Source organism: Schistocerca nitens, chromosome 7 (genome assembly GCF_023898315.1).
Source record: "Schistocerca nitens isolate TAMUIC-IGC-003100 chromosome 7, iqSchNite1.1, whole genome shotgun sequence".
Classification (NCBI taxonomy): Eukaryota; Metazoa; Arthropoda; class Insecta; order Orthoptera; family Acrididae; genus Schistocerca; species Schistocerca nitens.
The window spans coordinates 593,333,383-593,361,272 of record NC_064620.1 but is presented as its reverse complement, the minus strand read 5'-3'; the positions used below and the strand labels follow the sequence as shown (position 1 = coordinate 593,361,272).

General features: G+C 44.6%; 1 protein-coding gene across 1 annotated transcript in view; it reads left to right on the top strand.

Moving 5' to 3' along the window:
* The window catches only part of LOC126194782 (uncharacterized), a 369,006-nt gene that overhangs the window by 119,776 nt on the left and 221,340 nt on the right, over positions 1-27,890 (top strand). Inside the window, exons 2-3 of the mRNA XM_049933081.1 lie at positions 9,182-9,384; positions 24,530-24,671. Coding sequence (XP_049789038.1) covers positions 9,182-9,384; positions 24,530-24,671 — 345 coding nt within the window. The remainder of the gene's footprint in view (positions 1-9,181; positions 9,385-24,529; positions 24,672-27,890) is intronic.

Sequence of the window (27,890 nt, the reverse complement as noted above, 5' to 3'; positions counted from 1 at the left end):
GATTGGGAATCGCGTCTTTCCATTCAACCAAACATCTACGTTGGAGCCTATGGCGACGTCTTTTACGCGTAATGATTACAGTGACTAGTAAATAATATTCATGGCACTCTCACATCTCGTAATGAATCACCTTTTTCGAACCTACGTACTACAGTAGAACTCCAACGTGGTTTTAGGTAGCCCCTACGCTTCTTGTAACTCATCCTCAGTCTCTGTCCCTCCATCCCTGCAGCCTTGCGCTCGTGACCGTTCCAATTTAAGTCGGAACTGAGCAGAAGTTGAAGAGCGCTGAGTCTACCACATTCTGCAACCCGTGTAGAAACAGGGTAGGCTGAGTTAATGTGACAGAACTGTGTTGACCACTTATTGGAAATGGGAACAAGTTGTATTAGCTCCGACAATGGTGTACAACGTGTCAGGTCAGCACCAAAACGAAGGCTGTTCCTGCAACACAAGGTAGTATGAAAGGCAGTACCAAGAGTTAATCTGATGTCTATTTTCGGAAAAATTAAGAAGACTCCACATCATACAGGTACTGCAGTCCGAAGCATATCTACAATATATATTAAAATGCTCCACGTCAAGTCCTGATGAATTTATTTCTCATTTCTCTATTCAGTAGGTTGTCTGAAATGTAGTCAACATGTAACGTCCATTCCGTGCAGTTCTCTTTGCAGAGTTCGCTCACAGACTGTTTGGGAAGAAACTGCATTCACTGTGAGCCGTGGTTTACGTCCGGCCATATCGTTTTGCAATTGGCAAATCGTGAAATTGTTCCCCGTTCCCTGTTGGTTAGGACTGTTTTACGATATGCCATCGCATGACTTCATTCACATTGTGATCATGGGCACTTCCAAACGTGGTAGCTGCTTTCTGACATTTAGTCACTTCTCTGACTATCTTACATCCACGGATTCCATATCACCGACGAGCTTATACAAACCACTTCACTACTACTACCTTGATTTACGCCTGTGCTGGTTGGTCGTATCGGCGGCTTGAACGTTCTGCATCATCTACAGCTATCAACAACGACTTTGCTTTAAAGGGGTGACTAAACTTTGTCCAGTGACCTTATAAAATGGATGCCGAAAAGTTGCAGGAAGGACTGTCCCATCTCAAGATGTGCCACGTAAGCTGGCAGGAAGCTGCGGCTAGGTGTGGCGTATGGTGAAACTGTACACATGATATCTGAGAAGACGATTAGAGACAGGCATGTAGTGAATATGTTAGGTTTACTACCATTGTTACGTACCTTCAGCTCACAAAAATTTTATTGCAATTCAGATGGTCAGGATGAATCGGGTATTAAAAAAAACACGAAACAGAATAAATTCTGACAGATGACGTTGATGGATGGCAAATTTATTAAAGGGGAAGGTGTTCGACGTCTCCCTCAAGATAATAGCAACAACACTTTCTACCTGTGTATGAGGTAATGACCGAGACTGTGAACTGCTATCTGAACATCAGTACGACATAGGTTGGTTGAAATATGGGCCTGTGTATCAGATAGACTCGTTGATATATTAAAAACGAAACGCTACATATCTGACGGCAAATCATTAGGGTCTGCTGGTGAGATCCTGGCAAGCATAGCCATTTGTAAGGTATCCTGCACTTATTCACAAAACTTTATTATAATTCAAATGGTCAGAATAAGTAGGGTACTGAAATCTATCAATGTCTTCTCAGATTTGTTTTACTACAAATCCAACACGTGCGTCACCAGAGCATGCATATCAAGTTTAAAAAAAGAAACTACGAAACAAAACAGTGACAGATGATGTTGGTGGCTGGCAAAGTTATTAAAGGTGAAGCGGGTCAAGCTCAAACGATGCCTCTCTCAACGTAATGCTCGTAGCAGCAATGCTTTATGCCTGTCTGTGGGGTATTGACTGAGATTGTGAACCGCCAGCTGAATGTTAACACGACATAGGTCAGCCTGAAATACAGTATAACAGGCCAGATGGACTCGCTGAAGTGAAGACTAGGTCCTCAGACAAACATTGCTAATATGTGCATCACTGAACTGCCCAACGGGTGATGTGGAAACTGGCCGTATGTGCGCAACTGCAATGGGTATGGCGGGTGTATCCCTGCACTGAGATGTGTTGAGAATCATGGCTGGCACACCGTAACATCCTCTGTGACAGCTCTCCACCAATTTGCCGAACTACAGCTTACGTCAGCTGAACTATGCAGGCCATCCTCTACGGTGGTCGTCCTCCGAATGCCACGAAAATCTTTCTTCTCTTCCCTCCTCGACATCAAATCCACGTGGAGTCGCCAAACATTGCAAATCGTGCCAGTGGCGTACTTATAAGACCGCGCCATAACTCCCGCCTCGACGCGATACAGCGGTATTCCTCCAATGAGAAAGTTTGCCGCCAAAGTCTATGCTCTCACCCGCTAAACTCGGCGCCTGAGAAACGCTGGTGCATTCCACGCTTGTGGCGGACGGTGCGCTCATTCCAAGAGCAAATCATAAAGCTCGGCGCCTGTCGGTGGCATAACTGTTGTGGACGATACGTCTCCGGAATGGAAGCCGCTGATCACTGTTCCGCTGAAGTCTGGGCCGCTCCCGTGGGCCGACTTTATGGCGAGATGCCACCGCCTGCACTCACAAGGAAAATGGTCACGCTTTTGCAGAAGCCCGGATGCTTTCCTGGAAGAGCCAATGGCTGTTTTTTTTTTTTTTTACTTCTGCCGCCCAGGCCTCGCCGACACAGGAAAAATCTAGTGCCACAACTGTTACTGCCAACTCTGTCATTCACTGTCATATCTACAATACTCGTTCTGAGGGTCCGCTACGTAACTGAGATGGTTGCAATGCCTCTGCAGGGACTACGTAATTAACAATGAGTGACAGCTGGCTTGCCTAAAGGGTGATCACCTTTGGAATGTGGCAACACATCGCCACATGATAATCAGCCGGTCATACTACAGTTTATCGAAAATTGTACTGCAGTTACCTTTCCTGAGAACGACAAGAATGAATCTTCAGTTGGAAGCAAACGCACCTCATATGGATCAGTTGCAGACGACGGACATCACATTGAATGCCACTGAGCGAGTTTTGGCCTCTCGGCGTATATGAAGATTACTTTTTCTGATTTATTTGTTCCAACGAATTTACTGGCAGGTTACTGCATAACAGGGATACACATTTGAAACAAACGTGTGATATACATTTGAAACAACGTCACAAGTAGGAAGCGCTCATAGCAAGGTGAACCTGGGATAGACATCATTAATCAGCACTATTCCAACATCAGTCCCAAACTTTCAGATTACAGACCAACGCGTTTGAGAGCAACAACTCAATTTCCAAGGAGTTTATGGATATAATGGACGTTATGTCTGATTCAATTTTTCGTCTAAGAATCACAGAACGACACATTTGTTACGTTTAACGTGTTAAACTATATCTTATGAGTAATTAACGAGACAAAAGTAGATAAATGATTGAAATAAAATCTGGTGCCTTATTACGTGTGTATGATTGTCGTTGTATCTGCAGTGGCAACTCGGGTTTATTACAGCAAGCCGCGCAGAGCAGCCGATCGGTCTTAGGCGCCTTGCCACGGTTCGCGCGGCTCCGCACCTGGGAGGTTCTTGTTCTCCCTCGGGTATGGGTGTGTGTGTGTGTGAGTGTGTGTGTGTTGACCTTAGCGTAAGTTAGTTTAAGTTATATTACGTAGTGTGTAAGCCTAGGGACCGATGACCTCAACAGTTTCGTCCCATAGGAATTTACCACAGTTTTCCAAAAAAATTTGTGACAGCAAACGCAGCATTCCAAACATCTTCCGAGATTTCACAGCCTGTCATAGGCAAACTTCAGGCACTAAAGGCAGTATAGCAGAGGCACATGAAATACACAGGCAACAGATGTTTCCAAACCACTGACATTTTGAATGAACAAACATGTAGTGAATACAACAGTTTACTCTCTCTATTCAGTAATGAATGTCTCTAGTACAATAGTCTCACAAGGAACTAAGAACTTAATTTCCTTATCCCAAGCTCAAAATTAAATACGTCCTACCATCTCATTCCACATGCTCCAGTCTCCCTCTCATTCCACATGCTCCAGTCTCCCTCCCCCTCTCTCTCCTTCCCTCCCTCCCTCTCACTCTTTCTCCCTCCCTTCCTCCCTACCTCTCACTCTCTCTCTCTCCCTCCCTTTCTCCCTCTCTCTCTCTCTCTCCCTCTCTCTCTCTCTCTCCCTCTCTCTCTCTCTCTCTCTCTCTCTCTCTCTCTCCCCCTTTCTTCCCGTCTCCCTTGTCTCCCTCGCAACCCCATGATATACCTACTGCCAGTTGGTAGGCAACTTCGTTTATACCTTATGTAACTATGCACTTCAGATGTCGTGTTGAACATGTAAACATGTAAAACTGAATTTGTTAACTGTCACTCCTCTACTTAACTTTTTTTATTCTCATTTTATTTCTTCAATTATGTAAAAGTTAAATACGGCACATTTGAGTCAAGTAGTACTGTAAAAAACATGTTAAACAGTTTCACAATGCAAATTCAAATATTCAGGTTTCTCACCAACGCAGAAGACGGAAGCCAGGTTGTTACATACAAGTATTACTGCTCGGGCATGTGTGTGTGTGTGTTGTTCTTAACATAATTTATTTTACGTTAGTTTAAATAGTGTGTCAGTCTGTGGACCGATGACCTCAGCAGTTCGGGCCCTTAGGAATCGATGAGACACACAAATTTAACAGGAAATCACGGAACAATGTAATGTAATGCAGAAAGCCGTTTGTTTTAGGTTGAAAGCTATCGTAAAGGTACACAAAGTGGTAAAACTGGTTCCTCATGAACCGAATGAAAGACAGGAAGAAAATGGAAAGATCGCTTATGAAATGCTGCTGGCCAGTCGTTTCTGCAGTGAATAGTGGATATACAGTGAGGTCCATTGATAGTGACCGGGCCAAATACTCACGAACTAAGCATCAAACGAAAAAACTACAAAGAACGAAACTCGTCTAGCTTGAAGGTGGAAACGAGATGGCGCTATGGTTGGCCCGCTGGATGGCGCTATCATTGGTCAAACGGATATCAACTCCGTTTTTTTTTTTAAATAAGAATCCCCATTTTTATTACATATTTGTGTAGTACGTAAAGTAATATGAATGTTTTAGTTGGACCACTTTTTTCGCTTTGTGATAGATGGCGCTGTAATAGTCACATAACATTCCGCCAGTGCTGACGGTATTTTCTGCATTATACATTACCCGTGTCAAAAAAGACCCTTTTCCAAATGCGGATAAGGTCGATATCGTGTTGATGTATGGCTATTGTGATCAAAATGCCCAACGGGCGTGTGCTACGTATGCTGCTCGGTATCCTGGACGACATCATCCAAGTGTCCGGACTGTTCGCCGGATAGTTACGTTATTTAAGGAAACAGGAAGTGTACAGCAACATGTGAAACGTCAACAACGACCTGCAACAAATGATGATGCCCAAGTAGGTGTTTTAGCTGCTGTCGCGGGTAATCCGCACATCAGTAGCAGACAAATTGCGCGAGATTCGAGTATCTCAAAAACGTCGGTGTTGAGAATGCTACATCAACATCGATTACACCCGTACCGTATTTCTATGCACAAGTAATTGCTTGGCGACGACTTTGAATGTCGTGTACAGTTCTGCTACTGGGCACAAGAGAAATTACGGGACGATGACAGATTTTTTGCACGGGTTCTATTTAGCGACGAAGGGTCATTCACCAACAGCGGTAACGTAAACCGGCATAATATGCACTATTGTGCAACGGAAAATCCACGATGGCTGCGACAAGTGGAACATCAGCGACCTTGGCGGGTTAATGTATGGTGCGGCAAAATGGGAGGAAGCATAATTGGCCCCATCTTATCGATGGCAAAATAAATGGTGCGATGTATGCTGATTTCCTACGTAATGTTGTACCGATGTTACTACAAGATTTTTCACTGCATGACAGAATGGTGATGTACTTCCAACATGATGGATGTCCGGCACATAGCTCGCGTTCGGTTGAAGCGGTATTGAATGTCATATTTCATGACAGGTGGATTGGTCGTCGTAGCACCATACCATTGCCCGCACGTTCACCGGATCTGACGTCCGCGGATTTCTTTCTGTGGGGAAAGTTAAAGGATATTTGCTTCAAAAATGTTTCAAATGGCTCTGAGCACTATGGGACTTAACTTCTGAGGTCATCATTCCCCTAGAACTTAAACCTAAACTTAAATCTAACTAACCTTAGGACATCACACACATCCATGCCCGAGGCAGGATTCGAACTGCGACAGTTGCGGACGCGCGGTTCCAGACTGTAGAGCCTAGAACCGCTCGGCCACTCCGGACGGCTGGATATTTGCTATCGTGATCCACCGAAAACACCTGACACCATGCGTCAGCACATTGTCAATGCATGTGCGAACATTATGGAAGGTGAACTACTCGCTTATGTCGTTACACGTATTGCCAAATGCATTGAGGTTGACGGACATCATTTTGAGCATTTATTGCTGTAATGTGGTATTTACAGGTAATCACGCTGTAACATCATACGTTCTCAGAAATGATAAGATCACAAAGGTAGATGTATCACACTGGAACAACCGAAATAAAATGTTCAAACGTACCTGCGTTCTGTATTTTAATTTAAAAAACCTACCTGTCACCAACTGTTCGGCTAAAATTGTGAGCCATATGTTTGTGACTATTACAGCGCCATCTATCACAAAGCGAAAAAAGTGGTCCAGCTAATACGTAATATATGTATAATATGTAATATATACGTAATAAAAAATAGGGGTTCCTATCTTTGAAAAAAAAACGCAGTTGATATCCCTTTGACCTATGGCAGCGCCATCTAGCGGGACGACCATAGCGCCATCTGGTTTCCCATTTCAAGCTAGACAAGTTTTGTTCTTTTTAGTTTTTTCGTTTGACGTTTATTTCGTGAGATATTTGCCTCGGTCACGATCAGTGACCCACCCGGTATTTTGGGAAACCTAAGCGTCGCAAATCTTGCATGAATCCAGGCAAACCACTGACATCCACTGAGAGAGCAAATCGCTTCGGAAAAAGACAATGCTCTGTGTTTGGTGGGATCAGAAGGGTGTCACCTGTTATGAGCTGCTGAAACCTAGTGACTCTGTTAACACTGACCGCTACCAACAGCAAATGATCGATTTAAATCGAGCATTACGTGAAAAACGATCGGAATATGGAAGAAGGCAACACAGTCACATTGCTCCATGATAAAGGTCCATCACACACATCAAAACGGGCCAGGCAAACGATCGAGGCGTTCATGTGTGAAATACTATGGTTTGCGGCTTATTCTCCAGTTTTGGCTCCGGCCGGTTACCATCTGTTTGCATCACTGGGACAATCTCTCGCTGAAGAACGCTTCATTTCGTTTGAAAATGTACCAAAATAGCTCTGACTGGTTCGCTTCAAAAGAAGAACTGTTTTTTGGCGTGGCATTCATAGCCTTCCAGAGAGGTGGGAGCCATGTATAAATAACAATGGAGATTATTTTGAATAAAATACTGTTTATCAGTTTCAAACAACGGACGTGTAATTATTGCTACCAAATTCCGGTTTCATACTTCTACACCTGGTAGACCATTCTGTTCTTGCTTCAGTGCCCACAAGGAAAGGGGAGCTAGTCCGTAGCCTACGGAATCATACGAGGGTCGCTCCAAAAGAAATGCATACTATTTTTGTAAAAAATACAGTTTTCATTCTGCATGTGTGGAAGTTTTACAGTGTGTAGATACATTCTTCCCGCTTGTTTTCAAACTTAGTTCAAGCTGTTCCCGTGAGTGGCGCCGTCACAGCATGTCTTCAAGTTGGCTGCTACACTTGACGTTCGTCAGAAGCAACGTGCTGTCATAGAATTCCTGTGCTGTGAAAACGAGACAGTAGGACACATCCACAAGAGGTTGTAAAAGGTGTATGGAGAAGCTGCTGTCAATCGCAGTACAGTTAGTCAGTGGGCAAGGAGGTGACTTGATGAAAGAGGGCACGGCAATATTGAGAATTGTTCTCGCAGCGGCAGGCCTCGTACTGCACACACTCCACACAATGTGCCGAGAGTTAACGAATTGGTGACTGCTGACAGACGCATCACAGTGAACGAATGGTCGTCCTACGTTGGGATAGGGGAAGGAAGTGTTTGCAGAATACTGAAAGTGTTGGAGTAAAAAAAGGTTTGCGCCAGGTGAGTTCCCAGGATGTTGACAGTGGCTCACAAAGAAACAAGAAAAACTGTATGCACAGAACTTTTGGAACAGTACGATAATGGTGGAGATGAATTTCTTGGAAGAATTGTGACAGGTGATGAAACATGGCTCCATCAATTTTCACCAGAGACGAAGAGGCAATCAACGGAGTGGCGTCATGCAAATTCACCAAAGAAAAAAAAATTCAAAACCACACCTTCTGCTGGAAAAGTTATGGCTACGATGTTTTTCGATTCCGAAGGACTCTTGCTTGTGGACATCATGCCAAGTGGAACCACCATACATTCTGATGCATATGTGACGACACCGAAGAATCTTCAAGCTCGACTGAGTCGTTTTGGACCACATCGGCAAAAGTAGGATGTTTTGCTGTTGCACGACAATACACGGCCACATGTCAGTCAAAATACCATGGAAGCGATCACAAAACTCGGATGGACAACACTGAAACACCCGCCTTACAGTCCTAACCTGGCTCCATGTGACTATCATCTCTTTGGGAAACTGAAAGACTCTCTTCGTGGAACAAGGTTTGAAGATGATGACTCCCTTGTGCACGCTGCCAAACAGTGGCTCCACCAGGTTGGTCCTGAATTTTACCGTGAAGGTATACAGGCGCTGGTTCCAAGATGGCGTAAAACACTATAAAACTTTCAAACGTGTACAGTAAAAGATGGATTTAAAAAAAATAGTGTGCATTTCTTCTGGCGTGACCCTCGTAATATCGTTGGCCGAGAACCAGCGCCGTCTGGCTGGTGTGGCCCAGTGCCCCGCTGATGCGGCGAACGTGTACAGCGGGTCTTGCTGCTGGGTAATGTATGCCTGCGGGAGAGCTGACGCACTGGCGGGCACCGTTGAAGGAGCCCACGCTAGACTGTGTGCCTTCCTAGGGGAGTCAGTGAGGAGGCCCCGGCGTGCTGTTGCAGGCGGGCAGTGCCTGAGCGACATCAGCGTGCTGGTGGAGCCGGCGGTGGCGGCGAGCGGCGGCAGCGCGCTCGTGCTCTGCCTCTACCAGCTGGAGGGCGACGCGCTCTACCAGGCGCAGTTCTACCGCGGCAACCGCGAGATCTTCCGCTGCCTCGCCAACGGCGTCTGCAAGATACTCCCGCTCTCCGGCATCGTCATCGACGTGAGTATTAGATCCTACCACACTCAAATATTCTGTGTCATAACTACAGCAAATATCAAGCCACCCCTTCAATATTCCTTCTTCTCTCTTCCCTTCTACATTTTCCGTATTATTCATTTCTGACCTGTTACGGTCTGCCAGCATCTCTTATCTCTTTTGTTTTAATTTCCTTAACTGATGTAGTCTCTCTTGATCCATTCTTTGTAGATGTTCATTTCATTTTCATTTTCTTTTTTTCATTCAGTTTTTCTTTCACACTCCAGATTTTCAACCCCTTTCGAATACTTTCATTTCGTATTTTATCTGCGCATATGCATCTCTTCACTGCTCTACGAAATCTCAACTCTACTCTTTGTACAGGGTGGCGCACGAAATGTGTTACCATTTTGTTTTTGAATACAAACTTTATTGTCAATACAATCTGATAGGAACATATACTAAAATGAAGAGCCGTCCATGGACATTTGTTCGAACTCAGCAGATGCTCAGTATGTCGACCATTTCGTTTTCTAACTTCCTTCAAACGATCACTGAAGTTAGTGATTACCCTACGGCACATGTCTTCCGTAATTTCACTGCAAGCTTGAAGAATAAGTCTTCTGAGATCTTTTAAATCACGTGGACGTTTCGGGAAAATTTTTTCCTTTAGGTACCCCCAAAGGAAAAAGTCATACGGATTGAGGTCTGGACTACTGGGGGGCCAATTTTGTCCGTCATTAAAGCGACCTGTAAACCTGAGTGAAATGAGCCGCATGTCGAAATGCTCGTGTAAAAACTCCAACACAGTGTTTGCGGTATGTGGCCGTGCTCCATCTTGCATGAACCACTGCGTGTTGAAAGGCAAGGCAGTAGCAAGAAGCTGTGGAATAAAGCTATTGCGAAGCATGCTCCAATAACGCTCGCTGTTCACAGTTTCTTCAAAGAAAAAGGGTCCAATAAATCCGTGACTGGAAACTGTTGCCCACGCTGTAATCCTCGGAGCATAATGTTGTCGTTCATGAAGCACTAGTGGGTTTTCAGTGGACCAAAAGCATACATTTTGTTTGTTAACCACACCGTCTAAGTGAATATGCGCCGCGTCTGAAAACCAAACGTTGTTGAGAGTTTCTTCCCTATCCTCCGCCCACTGAGCAAACAGTAGTCTCTGCTGCTTGTGTTCTTTAGTAGCCTTCTGTGCACAGGTCATCTTGTATGGGTACATATGGAGGTCACTTTTCACAATGGTTGAACGGAGCGTCTGGATATTCCCAGTTGCATTGTTGCCTTTCTACACAGTTTCCCGGGACTTCTCTGTACGGCAACTCGTACCGCTTCAATATTCTCCGGCGAACAAACAGGCTTAGGCCGAGGTCGCTTCGCTTTCAATACTGTTCCTTCCTGTACAAATTTATCGTACAACCTGTGGATGGTCTTCTTGCAAGAGACCCATCGTGTGTTAAACTGTTGTCGAAAAAGCCTCTAAGTCACTACAAGGCTTTTCGTTTCATGAAAAAGTAACACAATTGCCGATCGTTGCTGTGTCGTCAGTCTTCCATTGTCAGCCATTGCTGCTTACTAGTCTCCTAGCGGCAGTATAGTGAATTACACGTCATTTGGTAACTCATTTGTTTTTCCAAGCACTGCTGGCACTGCTGTAGAGATCCCAGAGGGATATCTAATGTGCGTCGTTAATTGTGAAAGAAACAATTGGTAACACATTTCGTGCGCCACCCTGTATTTGTTTTTCTTGTGTGATTCAATACTCTTGATACACTTCCATATAATAAGGATCGTATTCCGACTGTTTTACAAAATTTCCGTGGTACTTAAGTTTTGGTAATTGTTCCACAGATATTTCCATATGTCCTCAACTTGGTCCGCGTATCTTCTTCATATTCAGACGATAGTTTCCATGGAAGAGAGTTAACTTCTAGTGTTTCTCGACGAACTACCATCTTAGTTCTCACTTGACATTTTCCACAAAATGCCATAACTTGCAGGATGACAATTATTGAACTTTACGAAATAAGATCGTCATAACGTCTGAACGGTTTGCGTTACGCCGTTCAAACTGCACGACTGGCCGTGGAGCAAGATGGGCATTAGTATGATTTGGTTTAGCTACGAAGCCTACTTTCATGGTTTCTTCTATAAGCAAAAATTGGCGCATCTGGGGGTCTGAGAATCCGCATTTCGCGATGGAGATGTCTCTTTACCCTCAATGGGTGACTGTGTGGTGTGCAACGTCCAGTCACGGAATAATCGGACGACATTCCTTGATGACACGGTGACTACGGATCGGTACGTGAAGCGTTTGGAGGATGACTTTATCCCACTATCCAAAGTGACCCTGATACCGATAAGATGTGGTTCATCGAAACAGGAGAGTATTTGATGTCCTGGAGGTGAACTCTGGGACCGCATTCTGGCTCTGCGGTACCCAGGGGCCACTGGCAAGGGCCTCGATTGGCCGCCATATTCTCCAGATCCTAACACATGCGACTCCTTTTTCTTGGGCTATATTAAAGACAAGGTGTACAGCAATAATCCCAAAACCATTTCTGAGCTGAAACTGCCTTTAAGGAGTCATCGACTGCATCGATGTTCCGACACTTCAGCCGCTCACTCAGAATTTCGCTATTCTTGTGCGCAACATCATCCCCAATGATGACAGACGTATCGAAAATTTCATAACCTAGATCCGGATATCTGTAGTGACGTTTATATGTTGAATAAAGTGTGTGCATGCCGTAGTTTGTAACTAGTTTACCTTTTTCATTCATGGAGTTCAATAATTGTCACCCTCAAGACTTTCCAGAAGATGTTTTTCATATTATATTTTGTACGTAGCTTATTCAGTTCATAAAACCGTTCTCGCAAATCCTCTTCTCTTGGAAAATCGGTGTATGGTCATCAGCATACAGAAGTGAGTTTTTACTTAGCGAATTGTTTAACTGCACCCCGGTCTTCATGTTAACGTTACATCTACGAGTTATATCGTCAGTGTAAATACTGAACAGCGTAGGGGGTGTATTAGAGCCATGCCTCACTCCGTTTCTTATTTGTATCGTTTCTTTATATATGCCTACCATAACTCAGATTATTGTTTTTCTTTCTTTTTCGTTTTTGTTTGGAAGCTTTCTGGCGCATTGGAACCGAGTGCTCGACAGAGAACAGAACCTTGTCTCTTAAAATTTTACATACCGTTGCTTTTCTGACAGCTACATTCAAGAGCCACCTTCACAGTTTCACCTTCCAAACTAGACGGAATATTCTTTCTTCCAGCAGTTTTATTCCCGCAAAGAATGGGGGTAAATTTCTGCTCGTATTGGAAAGTAGGAGATAGGTAATAACGGATGAAATGCTGTGACGGTAGGTGATGGAGATAACTGTCGTTAGAGCACTCGCCCTCGAAGGGCAGGTTTGAGCCAGGTCCGACAAACAGTTTTGATCTGCCAAACAGTTTAAACAGAGCGCACTGTCTGCTGCTGAGAGAACATTGTTTCTTTGCATTCCTGATCCTAGTCCCAGCAGATTTTCTGTCACGGCCGCACTTCTGGTTGAAAGACAACTTTGCCACCTGTCGTGAAACCAAACAGTGACATTAAAGCAATATAAGCTGAATCGTCTGTTGCTAAAGATTTAGGTAACATTGGTAAAATACACCTTGAATGTTCAAATACTGAAGGAAATAAAGGGAAGGGCAGTCAGTCGTAAGAAGTATCACGGGATTAGATACTGATTGATGGGGATACGTGACTTTGAAATGGAAACTAAAGAATAAAGGATCCTTGTAGTTTAATTTAGTGTGATAATTACTGAAGACATTACAGGTCCCGACTCGGAAAGCTGTTACTTTCCTGTGAGAACCCTCGACGAAGCAATTAAGGATTTTCTGTGACACTGGTGCCGTCAGGTCAGGAGAGCTCGTCAAATCGCAAAGAAGGCCTTTTTCTGAATGCAACAAAAGACACTGCCGATTGCCTTGACATGTTGCAAATCTTTCTCCTATACCGGCCTTCGTTGGGCCTGCAGCATTTACGTCTGCTGTGTAAGCTGTTAAATACCTAAACATCACACTTGGGCTATTTTCGGGAGATGTAATAAAATGCACTGGCGCCCACATTACAAAAACTACCTTTAGTGTGCGTCGACAGTTTAGGTCGGCATGTATATCTACCAGTAATTACTTAATGCTTCCTCCAATACCAATGGTTTTTCCCAAGACCATTTTTAAGTAGTGTTTCGTCGTTCTTATCAAACTATTCCATTATCTTTCCCTCCAAGCTCCTGATATTGCAAAGAATCTCAGTGCGACAGATTGGTCTCTTTGTCTTCTCAAAAATGGGAGAGATATCCTCAGCTCTATATTCGGTGCATAAAACTTCGTTTAGGTGTCAGAATACCAAATATTTGGCAGCCTTCTTCTGGCAGCATATCTCTGGAATCCCATATCAACCTTGTCTTTGTTCATATTTGTTGCTGCTATCTCAAGGTCAAGAGCTATTTTTGCACGAGGGTTTCCCAGAAAATAAAACACCGCATTTTTTTTCTCACTTGAAAACAATACTACGAATGCGAAACGTTACTTATGTATCATTTGAAACCTCCTGAATGAGCGCGCCAGGATTCCGTTACTTCCGGCAGGTAGCATAGCTGCAGGACAGTTTCAAAGTGGCGTCTACAGGTAGTGTACGTTACAAGCAAAGTGCCGTCACTGAATTTCTCACTGCAGAGAAAGAAACTATGAAGAATATTCACAAACGCTTGTGCAAAGTCTAGAGCACCTGCTGTCGACAGAAGTACAGTTAGTCGCTGGACACGGAGGGTGAGGTCATCAGAAAGCGGTTCGGCGGAGCTGCACGATTTGCAGCGGACGGGTAGATGCTTTTTCAACTTGTTGTCTTCACATCGAAATCCATAATCCACTACCTAACAGCGCAACGTAGTTCCTAGTTTGTGAAAGATTTTCGCTTCATAAATCAGTAGTCACTAAGCTTGGACGACAGTCGTCTCAGAAGACTGGACGCTGCTTTAATGGCGTCAACTCCGCATTGTGGACGTATCCTCCAGGCCACTTAAGGAGGTCACGTAAGAATATGATGTGGCGTGCAATTTTTGAGTTTGCGAGGTAGCATACGATATTATCCAGAAATGGTTTCATTGAGGACCTAGAGTATGCGGAGCAGTCTTCCTGACTGTAACAATGGACTGTAAATTTGCCATTAGGTAGTTCTGCGTCGCATATTATAGATGCCACTATGTGCAATGTTTTCCAGAAAGCACGTTAATCTCGCAAGACCAGTAACTGCCAAAGTTTTATAGTATGCATTTACTGTTTCTGCATGGGATATGCCAGAGGTTTCGTGCTTTAGTCCAAATGTTAGGCACTTCACAGAGCCACTAAGTCACATATGACAGTAACACGGAACGCTGCACATCTGTACGTTGACATCCCACGTGCAGCAGCATCTGGTGGACTAGTCTCAGTGTGAGGCTGTTATACTGAGGAATCGCACTCTTTTGAATTTAATTTAAGAACTTACGTTCAAAGAAGTTAATCCCAGCTGCTTGTTGGAGAGTATGGGACAACGGGACGTTGCCTGAAAATGATCTACCGTGAATCAGTAGGAGACGAGGAACCCCTCGCCGTGCGGAGTGGCCGCGCGGTCAGAGGTGCCATGTCACTGACTGGGCGACCCCTCCCGTCGGAGGTTCGAGTCCTCCCTCGGGCATGTGTGTGAGTGTTGTTCTTAGCGTAAGTTAGTTTATGTTAGTTTAAGTAGTGTGTAAGTCTAGGAACCGATGACCTTAGCAGTTCGGTCCCTTAGGAATTGACGCAGACACACAGACTTAACAAGAAATCATTAAACAATTGAATGTGATGCAGAAAGCCGTTTCTTTTAGGTTGAAAGCTATGGTAAAGCCACAGAAAGTCGGAAAATGGGTTCCGCATGAGCCGACTGAAAGACAGGATGAAAATCGAAAGATCACTTGCGAAATTCTGCTCGCCAGGGACAAAACAAAGTCGTTTCTGCATCGAATAGTAGATATATTTTGGGAATCGGAAGCGTCGTAAATGATGGATGAATCCAAGCAAACCACTGACATCCACTGGAAAACCAAATCGCTTTGGAAAGAAGACAATGTTCTGTGTTTGGTGGGATGAGAAGGGTGTCACATGTTATGAGCTGCTAAAATCTAGTGACTCTGTTAACACTGGTCGCTACCAACAGCAAATGATCGATTTCAATCGAGCATTGCGTGAAAAACTATCGGAATATGGGAAAAGGCAACACAGTCATATTGCTCCGTGATAAAGGTCCATCACACACATCAAAACGGGCCAGGTAAACGATCAAGGCGTTCAGGTGTGAAATACTATGGTTTGCGGCTTATTCTTCAGACTTGGCTCCGTCAGACTGTAGCTTACGTATTGTGTAAGTGTAGGGCCCGATGACCTCAGCAATTTGGTCCCTTAGCAATTCACACACATTTGAACATATTTGAGGAACTACTAACGACGCTCCAGTTGGAAATAAAACCCTCTCTCAGCAGCCCATAAACTGACCAGGATGGTTGTATAACATTTCTAATTGGTTCAATTAGTACTATAAATAATATTAGGGCTGGAAACACTGACATCGAGTCACTTCTAAATCAGAAGATGACTGATTACACTTGATACCAATCAAGATCCATATATTTTGAAAAGTATTCAAAGATAGGCCAGAGTGAAATGAAATCTGGAAGAATAATTCACAAACTGATAGAATGAAAGACACCTCTGATAGTTCTAAATGTACAATCAGGTCCCGTGTCCTGAAAGGACATCGCTCAAATGACCAGTGAGAGAAAATCTCCTCCTAAAGGATGATGCATATCTAAGAGGAAGAGAGCTCTCATAACTCAAAGAAGACAAGGAAAAGCGCTGTTAAAATTTCTCCAAATGACTGATGTAACTATTGCCAAACAGCCAGTGCAACTGATCGTTCTCGAGACTGCCTAGGGTTGGGACGTTGCCAAGAATACACTGTGTAATTTATCTCTGAATTGTATTATCTTTAGAATAAGAACTTATTATCTAAATTGAAGGTAGAAGGAGAGAAAGGAAAGGTAGGGGAAGAAATTATTGATGTCAGTTGCACCAGGACTTTATGTCTACTTTGGGCTTTATGTGAAATCAGGGGAGACCAGTGAAAATGAGTGCCAGACCAAGACTAAAACCTAAAATCTCCTGTTTATTAAGCAAAGCCGTTAACCACTGTGCCATCCGGACGCAGTGTTTATCACATCTGCGCCGACTATGTAGGCACGCTTCCCGGCCAATCCAAATTCCCACCGAGCACCATCTGTCCGCAGTCCCCATTTATGTTCTCCTTGCTTGCTACTTCGAGATTCCCGCTGGAGGTCGAACATAATTGGGCATCTGCAATGAAGATGATGCTTTCATGGCCCAACGAGGTGAATCAATTATATGAATGTATGGTCTTCCGGACATGGGCCAGCAGAAATCATATTCGGCAGTCAGTGCAACTTCGTACTTGTACACACCATTGACGGGTGTGTGTAAATGATACGAGCTGCAATTATCTGTGAGAGGTAGAACAGCGAGTAGTGTGCATTAGTGCTGCTTGTGTTTCGCGTTGTTGTCAAGCTTGACAGGGTATACAAGTGACGACAAATGTCGAGTCATCACTGTGAACGACAAGAAAATACCGCGTAGTCGCGTGAGATAGCGTTACGAAAATCTGTGACAGATGTCGAAAGCTGTCTTATTGTGGGCCAGCATATGACCGGCTGCTCAAATCGTGCAGTATCGAGACATTTGAAGAGTTTGGACTTGACAGTAGCCCAATGGAGAACTGTGTGGGAACGTGAGGGCAAGCAAAGACGTCATTGAGGGTACTGTCGACCACGTCTGACCTTCACTGGGGATAGTCACCATACTGCACACCAAGCACTTTGTAACCTCTTCATATCCGCGGTGGCCGTGCGGTTCTAGGCGCTGCAGTCCGGAACCGCGGGACTGCTACGGTCGCAGGTTCGAATCCTGCCTCGGGCATGGATGTGTGTGATGTCCTTAGGTTAGTTAGGTTTAAGTAGTTCTAAGTTCTAGGGGACTGATGACCTAAGATGTTAAGTCCCATAGTGCTCAGAGCCATTTGCTATCCCATGCCTAGGTTTCCACTACCAAAAACTTCTGCACCTGCAATTCTTCCGCAAATGTGAAGCCTGGACTTACGACAGACGGAGCGAGGAGGACTTCAGAAGCATACTAGAAGGGGAAAAATGGCATTTGTGGCCAAGAGAAGTCTACTAGTATCAGAGATAGGCCTTAATCTGAGGAAGAAATTTCTGAGAATGTACTTTTCGAGCACAGCACTATATGATAGCGACACATGGTTTGTGGGAAAGCCGGAGATTCGAAGTATCAGAGATGTAGTGCTACAGACGAATGTTGAAAATCCGGAGGACTGATAAGGCATGGAATGACGAGGATGACTGTGGGAAAGCCGGAACTGAAGAGATTCGAAGTATTAGAGATGTGGTGCTACAGACGAATGTTGAAAATCAGGAGGACTGATAAGGCAAGGAATGACGAGGTTATCTGTAAGATCGGAGAGGAAAGAAACATGTAGAAAACGCTGACAAGGAGAGGGGACAGGATGATAGGACATGTGTTAAGACATTAGGGAAATTCTTCCATGGTACCACAGATAGATGCCAAGCCTAAGAACTGTAGAGGCAGAGAGAGAGTGGAATATATCTAGAAAATAGTTGAGGACGTAGGTTGCAAGTGCTACTCTGAGATGAAGAGGTTGGCACAGGAGAGCGCGGCGGGCCGCATGAAACCAGTCAGAAAACTGTTGACTCAGTAAATAAATAAATAAATAAAGAATAACAAATAAATAAAAGCTTGATTTTTCCTCCCATTATGGTGTGGTGGGGCACCGGATGCGCCTTTACGTGACGGCTGGTAGTGATCGAAGAACCTTTGACTGGCAAATGTATGTCACGGACATCCAGCTTCCTAATGTGTCACCTCTCAGGGTGTCCATTTCCAGCAGATCTGTCACTAATAGATGTATGGAAGCAACGCAGACATAAACTCTGTCTCGGTGGTAAGACGCAATGACAATGGTACTGGCCAGCTTGCCTCAGGAACCCAAACAGTGCGTACATCCAGCCAGAGCGTCTGCCTCGTCATACTGGTCATACTGATAAGTGGCCAAACTCTGCCAAGTTATATGTAAATTTGACTCCATTTCGTGATCACTCTCACCCCATGAAGTTTCCTTATTAGCGCATCCTTTTAATTATCAGGCAGTATATTTCTACACCAAATCACTTCTTTCAAATTGTGTGGAGGTACATCATTGGTTCTTGGTTTCCACAGCGGCTTCCGCACACGTGTGCGGGTCGTTATTTGCTGATGCAAACGCCCTATCGTGATCGTGCACGCGCTGCCTTCTGAAAGCCTCATCAGGGAAGCGGGTTCGCTGTCCGCATTACAAATCGCGGTGGTGGGCTGAAGTGATGTGCGGTTTGTGGACAGCCATTTAGTTGCTGACGACCGCGCATGACGGCGATCCAGAGCCGCCGCAAATGGCCTTCCACGCTGACAGCTACAATAATTATGTCGTCACAGTGTTCTATTCAATCCGGTTTTCGAATCATTTGTCCTAACGAAATCAATAAATTAATGTAATAAATGTCAGCGCCGGTCAACTGATATTGTTACTTGTCTGTCGTCTGATGACGTTGCAACCAATAACTTCACTTCTTAAATAATATGAAAATTGCTGTGAACTGACAACTTACGTAAGCAAACATACAGCGATCTGACACATTCACTAGGAAATAAAATATATACGATAGTTTAAAGTCGTTAAACCAGTAAAGAATAGTGACCAGCGCAGAAATATAATATGTGAGGATAATATCTAGCGAAATTTCCCAACTTGCGATTTCAGCACAGTTTAACGAAGAAAACGTCAACACTGCAGCACTGGTCCAAACGGTAAAACTCAAAATATTCAAATCAAGACTTTAATAAAGATCATTAAATGTCATATCAATTGTTGTAGAAGCTACACTGCTGGCCACCGTAAATGCAACACCCTAAGGAAGCATCCGAATCAAGTGAAATTTACACCATGGGTTTGCAGCGATGAGATATGCAACTGATTAGAATTTCAGCGCAGACGCACATCACGCGCGCCTGTGGCGCCACCTCATAGCGCCATTTAAGGCTTGGCGATTTCGACGAGTGTACGTTCGGCACGTGTGTTTACCTTGTGGTTGTTTCACAAGACGATCAGTTATGCCTCGTAGACAACGGCGAACATCGTTTGATCAAGTATCCGAGTTCGACAGAGGAAGGATAGTGGCTTACCGAGATTGTGGATTATCATACAGAGAAATCGCTAGTCGTGTTGGACGAAACCAAACAACTGTAATGCGGATATGTGACCGTTGGATGCAGGAGGGTACGACGGACCGACGTGGTCGATCGCATTCACCTCGGTGCACCACTGCACGTGCTGATAGGCAAATTGTGCGCATGGCAGTGACGGATCGCTCAGTGACATCCCGAACCATAGCACAGCACACTGCGTCTGTAACGCATCATCCAGTGCCTGCGCGTACCATTCGACGCCGTTTACAGCAGAGTGGTCTGTCCGCAAGACGTCGATTGCTTCGTCTACCATTGCCGCAGAACCACAGACGTCTCCGTCGCCAATGGTGTGATGACAGACGGATGTGGACGGCAGGATGGAATGACGTTGTCTTTACTGACGAGGCACGCTTCTGTCTGCAGCACCACGATGGTCGGATTCGAGTGTGGAGACACCGTGGAGAGAGGATGCTGGACAGCCGCATTATGCACCGCCACACTGGTCTTCCACCGGGTATTATGCTATGGGGCGGTATTGGATATTACTCTCGCACGCCTCTAGTATGCATTGCCGGTACTTTAAATAGCCGGCGCTACATATCCGAGGTGCTGGAGCCAGTTGTCCTTCCTTACCTTCAGGGCTCGGCCACAGCCATATTTCAACAGGATAATGCGCGACCACACGTGGCACGCATTGTCCAAAGGTTCTTCGTCAATAACCAGATTGCAGTGCTTCCCTGGCCGGCTCGCTCTCCGGATCTTTCGCCGATAGAAAACATGTGGTCCATGGTTGCTCAACGAGTGACCCAGATTACATCCCCAGCTGCCACACCAGATGATATTTTTGCAACGTGTGGAAGCTGCTTGGGCTGCTGTACCCCAGTAACACATCCAACGTCTCTTTGACTCAATGCCGAGACGTGTGGCAGCGGTGATCTCCAACAATGGCGGCTACTCTGGCTACTGATTCTGGCAGGAACCACGTGTCACAGACGTCTGTAAACGTAATCATTTGATACTTGCTCAACATGTTATCTACAAAATAAATTTTGTTGTGCTACCTCTTGTCTTTCTTGGTATTGCATTTACGGTGGCCAGCAGTGTATTTCACCTAGTTTCGTGCGGGAAATTATTATTATTATTATTATTTTATTAATATTAAGAAGGGAATAATTGTTGCAGAGATCAAATAATAACAAGATATCAGTTGTTTTAGAAGCTATTTCACTGAGTTTCGTTTAATTCTTATTAATATTATTAGAAAAGGTATAATTATTCCAAAGATCAACTAATAACAACATTTTGCTGTATTTCTGTTATCTTCAGCAAGCCTCACTTTTCAGGGTCTACTCCTTGCGTACATTGCTCCATTAATTCATTGATGTTGTCCTTCCAAGGACACCGTTGGTGTACTTATCAGTGACGGAACAGTTATGAGACAGGTAGAAAAAGTGTATTGGTCAATACATTAGTAAAACATAAAATACATCAACGCAAGAAAGCAGTGAAATAAAGTAAGTAATGTTCCGCGGTCTGGCCACAGGTGGGCCAGCCGGGTCCGACCGATCGCCAAGCCGTCCTCAGGTAAAGGATGGGCGTATGGTCAGCACACCACTGTCCCAGACGTCGTGGTGTTTCTTGACCTTGAAACCGTTACATTTCAACACGTTGTGTAGCTCCCCGGTTAGCCTCTTGTAGCTGAGTGCACGCTGCAGCAGCCCTCCCCCCAAGGAAAGATCCCTGGCAGTACGGGGTATCGAACCCTGGTCTTCCGCGTGACAGTTACGCAGGTTAAACATTCCGCTACGGAGGCGGGCAGAAAAGTTATTGGCAGTATGAATTATTTTTATCGGGACAAGAACATCTTTAACAGCAACAAGAACGGACATACTAATGGTTGAATTTGCCTTATGCTATGCACGAGATGTAATTTTAGATGCTGACGTCAAAAGAAGGTAATAGCAGTGGAAATTGATCATTTACAAAGGAGCGCAAAAATAAAAAGAATCGAGAAAAGAAACTAATGATGAAGTAAGAAGCAGAATGAAGGCAAACAAAAAAAATTATAGTACTGAAAAAAAAAATCCCTGCCGTAGCAAAGGCATTTGTTGAGAATTTCATAATCTCGATGGGAAAAGGAAACATTAATGAAAACAAGCTGGCAGGCGTAAATGCAAAATTAATATATAAGTAAATAAAGCACATAAAAAGTGTTATCCATGAACTTCTTAGTAGAGTTCAGCTTTAAATAAAAGCTCTAAATATACAGCCTACATCCATAAGGAATATGTAAGAGAACTGGAAACGTAGTCTCGTCAAAGAAGCAATGAGTGCCGTTTTGACACTTAAATACAATATCGCCCTTTGTTTCGCCACAATCATCAGGGAAAGAAGTCACTCCTCCCATTTGTCTCTGACGCGAAAGTTTTGTAGCACTTGCGTTTATTTTAACTGAAGACATTGGAATGTCTCACTACACATCGGACCAAAAAAGCTGTTATTTTAATTTGTTTATCTCGGAGAGGGACATAAACAATAACCCACCCCATCTCGTGCGTGGGTGGCAGGGGGAAACTTCGAAATCTTCAAAGAACACCCTGTTTTTTATAGCAGATTACGATTCTACGGCCAAATCTTAATACATTGTGTCAGACGCATTTTCTTCGTTTCACCACAGGTGGCGCTGTAATCGGAGGAATAGAAATGGATACACAAACGTAATTTACAACGTGCTGCTCAGTGCCCCACAAATATACAATGGCACGTGGGATCCCACCTCCATGCTGCGAGGGAAGGACGGGGCAGGATTTTATAACTTGTAATTGGAAACTCAATTCTCATCGTTGTATTACTCCGACACGTCAAACAGGCGACTACTCTACGTGCCACCGTGGCCGTGTAGTGAACTACGACGTATCATAACAAGCAGTACAGACGCAGAACAGACAGCGACTCTAAACATTACAATATTACAGCAGTATTTGTTGCCTGCACACCTATCTACCATTTGGAGAACAGACGTGCAAGTGGACGATGAATGTTGCAGCCACAGAAGAAAAAAACTGAAATGACCTTGATTTACGGAGAATGTATGACAAATGTTGAGGTAGCTGTTGCCTTGTATGCAGAGCGTTTTCCACATAGAGCTCGCTGTGGTTCGTTCTTCTAGAAGTTTGTGAACGCCTTCATGTCTGATGGCAGCGTACTGGACGGCAAGGGGAAGCGAAGCAAACGTGTTACAGGAGAAGCTAATGAAATATCTGTACTAGCGGCAGTAGCCGGCAATCACACCGCGATACCGGTATGTCTGTAGGTAGTATTGTCACAGTCTCCACCGTCGTATCATCCATATCGCGTCCCACTGCATCAAGGACTTAATGGCGCCGATTTCCAAAACCGGATAGTGTTTTGCGAATGGACTCGTCAACAACTAGGAACGACCACCACGGTCTTTGCCGAGGTTTTACTTTCCGCTGTGTCTACATTCACAAACCATGGTAGCGGAAACCAGCATACCAGGTATTAGTGGAGTGTAGACAATCCTTATTGGTGACGCCAAGCCGGCCACGGTGGCCGAGCGGTTCTAGGCGCTTCAGTCCTGAACCGCGCAACTGCTGCGGTCGCAGGTTCGAATCCTGCCTCGGGCATGTATGTGTGTGATGTTCTTAGGTTAGTTAGGTTTAAGTAGTTCTAAGTTCTAGGGGTCTGATGACCTCAGGTGTTAGAACCCATAGTGCTCAGAGCCATTTGGATCTTTTTTTGGGACGGCAAGCCAACCATCAATGTCCTTTGTCGGTTAAAGTATGATGTGGCACCATGCAGAAGAGACTCACAGGTCCAGATTTTATCGTTAGCACGTTAAATGGAACAGAAACTACCTGTACTACAGCAGGATGTTGCCTTGGACGTTCGACAACGTATGTGGTTGCAGCATAACGGTTGCCCAGCGCAATACGAAATTGAAGCATGGGAGGTATTAGACCGTAATTTCACTGGTCGGTGGATCGTTAGAGGTTGAACTGTTAGTTGGCACACTAGGTCACAGGATTTCTTTCTGTGGAAATATTTAAAAGATAAGGTGTATTAGAATGTGCCAACAGGCCGTGAAGACATGGTCGACCTCATCAGAAAAGCCTGTGCTGACATTCCCGCAGACATGCTGTCATGTGTACGGTTATTCGAAAAGCGGATCACTAAGTGTGCTGACATTGGCTGTACTATGTTCGAACACTTAATCTGTCTGGAGAAGTACAGTGGCGTTCGCCTCGAGCCACGGCCACAGTGGCGTGTTGAGTAGTTCCCTGTTCGATATGTTGGAGGAATACAACGTTGCGCCGGCCGGAGTGGCCGTGCGGTTCTAGGCGCTACAGTCTGGAACCGCGGGACCGCTACGGTCGCAGGTTCGAATCCTGCCTCGGCCATGTATGTGTGTGATGTCCTTAGGTTAGTTAGGTTTAAGTAGTTCTAAGTTATGGGGGACTGATGACCTCAGACGTTGAGTCCCATACTGCTCAGAGCTATTTGAACCATTTGAACAACGTTGCGAATGGGGTTCCCAATTAAAAGTCTTGAAATATATTAGTGGTCGGAGAGTTTAGTGGTCGCCACTCCTCTGCGAGGTATCTGCTGCGCTGTTCGTCACGTCTCTTTCCATGCCACTGCTGTGGGATCCCTGGCTTTCGTACTCCTATTTAAAGCTACCAGTGAACAAGCACTTCACAATATACGCAGACTTATACTCCCCCGCCGTTACTTCTGTTACAGATGACGCACTCAAACGCTACCCAGTTGCGGCTTCTGGATGTTCAGCGAGAGGTTTCCGGAAAGTTCACTTGCGAGGTCACCGTCGAGAGTTCACGGAAGCCCTTCTCTACGAAAAGGGGCCACGCAACTTTGCAGGTCGTCGGTGAGTACTTTGAGCGCAGTAGCTGCAAGCAATTAGTCTTCCACGAAATGTAATTCGCGCAACTTGTCGCCTGTGTCCCTGTCTCATGCAGTTAACTCGAAATTATTAGGCGAACCCTTAACACTAACTGCGACAGTCCTCTTAGAAAGTCATCGCATTAAGTAACATTTCTCTTGCCTGTAGGTCACAAATATTCATTAAACAAGAAAAGATCCAAGGTAACGCGTAACACAGTAAGGATATGTTTCGATAAAGAGTGTCTCAAAAATCAAATTACACCAAAATTCGCACTTGTGAATATAAAAGCAACGAAAAAAAAACCAAATAGTACGTACTACTGAAAATTACTATCCTGATTGAAACTCAGATAATTATGACACTGTTATTGGCTAAGAAACCATTGAAACAGAGGATGACACGCGTAAAGCTGAAATACTAAACACCTTTTTCCAAGCTGTTTCACAGAGGAAGACCGCACTGCAGTTCCTTCTCTAAATCCTCGCACAAACGAAAAAATGGCTGACATCCAAATAGTGTCCAAGGAATAGAAAAGCAACTAGAATCACTCAACAGAGGAAAGTCCACTGGACCTGACGGGATACCAATTCGATTCTACACAGTGTATGCGAAAGAACTTGTCCCCTTTCTAACAGCCGTGTACCGCAAGTCTCTAGAGGAACGGAAGGTTCCAAATGATTGGAAAAGAGCACAGGTAGTCCCAGTCTTCAAGAAGGGTCAGCGAGCAGATGCGCTAAACTATAGACCTATATCTCTGACGTCGATCTCTTGTAGAATTTTAGAACATGTTTTTTGCTCGAGTATCATGTCGTTTTTGGAAACCCAGAATCTACTCTGTAGGAATCAACATGGATTCCGGAAACAGCGATCGTGTGAGACCCAACTCGCTTTATTTGTTCATGAGACCCAGAAAATATTAGATACAGGCTCCCAGGTAGATGCTATTTTTCTTGACTTCCGGAAGACGTTCGATACAGTTCCGCACTGTCGCCTGATAAACAAAGAAAGAGCCTACGGAATATCAGACCAGCTGTGTGGCTGGATTGAAGAGTTTTTAGCAAACAGAACACAGCATGTTGTTATCAACGGAGAGACGTCTACAGACGTTAAAGTAACTTCTGGCGTGCCACAGGGGAGTGTTATGGGACCATTGCTTTTCACAATATATATAAATGACCTAGTAGATAGTGTCGGAAGTTCCATGCGGCTTTTCGCGGATGATGCTGTAGTATACAGAGAAGTTGCAGCATTAGAAAATTGTAGCGAAATGCAGGAAGATCTGCAGCGGATAGGCACTTGGTGCAGGGAGTGGCAACTGACCCTTAACATAGACAAATGTAATGTATTGCGAATACATAGAAAGAAGGATCCTTTATTGTATGATTATATGATAGCGGAACAAACACTGGTAGCAGTTACTTCTGTAAAATATCTGGGAGTATGCGTGCGGAACGATTTGAAGTGGAATGATCATATAAAATTAATTGTTGGTAAGGCGGGTACCAGGTTGAGATTCATTGGGAGAGTGCTTAGAAAATGTGGTCCATCAACAAAGGAGGTGGCTTACAAAACACTCGTTCGACCTATACTTGAGTATTGCTCATCAGTGTGGGATCCGTACCAGATTGGTTTGACGGAGAAGATAGAGAAGATCCAAAGAAGAGCGACGCGTTTCGTTACAGGGTTATTTGGTAACCGTGATAGTGTTACGGAGATGTTTAACAAACTCAAGTGGCAGACTCTGCAAGAGAGGCGTTCTGCATCGCGGTGTAGCTTGCTCGCCAGGTTTCGAGAGGGTGTGTTTCTGGATGAGGTATCGAATATATTGCTTCCCCCTATTTATACCTCCCGAGGAGATCACGAATGTAAAATTAGAGAGATTCGAGCGCGCACCATACGCGACTGGAACAGGAAAGGGAGGTAATGACAGTTGCACGTAAAGTGCCCTCCGCCACACACCGTTGGGTGGCTTGCGGTGTATAAATGTAGATGTAGATGTAGATGTCTAGGACGCAGCTGATGACGGGCATGTGCCCGGTACCAGTCTGCCAATAAATGGTAATGTAAACCACCATGGTGTTTGTGGCACACAGCTTGTGTATGTGTGGTTGCCTAATATTGTCTCTGTAATGGAATTCTCAGGCCTACAAATGTTTAAAACTCCCCGGCTATAGTCAGCCTATATCTAGGAATTTCTATAAAATCAAGTATAATGTTGTGGTTTTATTTTAGCATAGCCAACCCGCTACTTGTATAAGGTTGCTACTAAACTAAATCACAATTTGGATACCGTCAATGAACCAGGACCCTTTTGTTAGAAAAATACAGAGTTAGCTGACATAGGTGGTGGTGAGAAAAAGAAAACCTACACCCTGAATGGCATTTTCAGAAAAAATCCTGTGGACGAAGAAATGGAACGCAACAAATTTACTTTGAGCGTTTCCCTATAAACCGAACGAAAGTGTGCTTATCATGTCCATTATAATTATCCGGGCTGTTATGCCGTGGTCGGTTGATGAATTCTGTGTCGATTCCCAACGTTTCGTCTCCGACTGCGGGAGACATCTTCAAGGGGGTCCGTAGCTCGATGGAAGGTCCAACACACTGACTGGCTCAGTCAGTAGCGACCCAGTGGGTGTGTTGGACCTTCCATCGAGCTACGGACCCCCTTGAAGATGTCTCCCGCAGTCGGATACGAAACGTTGGGAATCGACACAGAATTCATCAACCGACCACGGCATGTCAGCCCGGATAATTATAATGGACATGATATTTCCGGCCGCGAAAGTCTACATTTTAGTGTGCATATCACCTACTGAAATACAGACAGCAGTTTTACTGCACCGATGATCTGCTCGCTGGGGCATTCACGACTGTGCAGATGATGTACGTGGTGTACCTGTAGTTTCTGACTACGCAGTGGATGCAGTATACAACCTTCAAACTCCTAGCTCCAAAATTACTGTTTCCTCATTCGCGAGGAACATAATTTCGGCTCAGGTATTCTTCTATAGCCGGCCGCGATGGCCGAGCGGTTCTAGGTGCTTCAGTCCGGAACCTCGCGGCTGGTACGGTCGCAGGTTCGAATCCTGCCTCGGGCATGGATGTGTGTGTTGTCCTTAGGTTAGTCAGCTGCAAGTAGTTCTAAGTCTGGTGGACTGATGACCTCAGATGTTAAGTCCCATCGTGCTCAGAGCCATT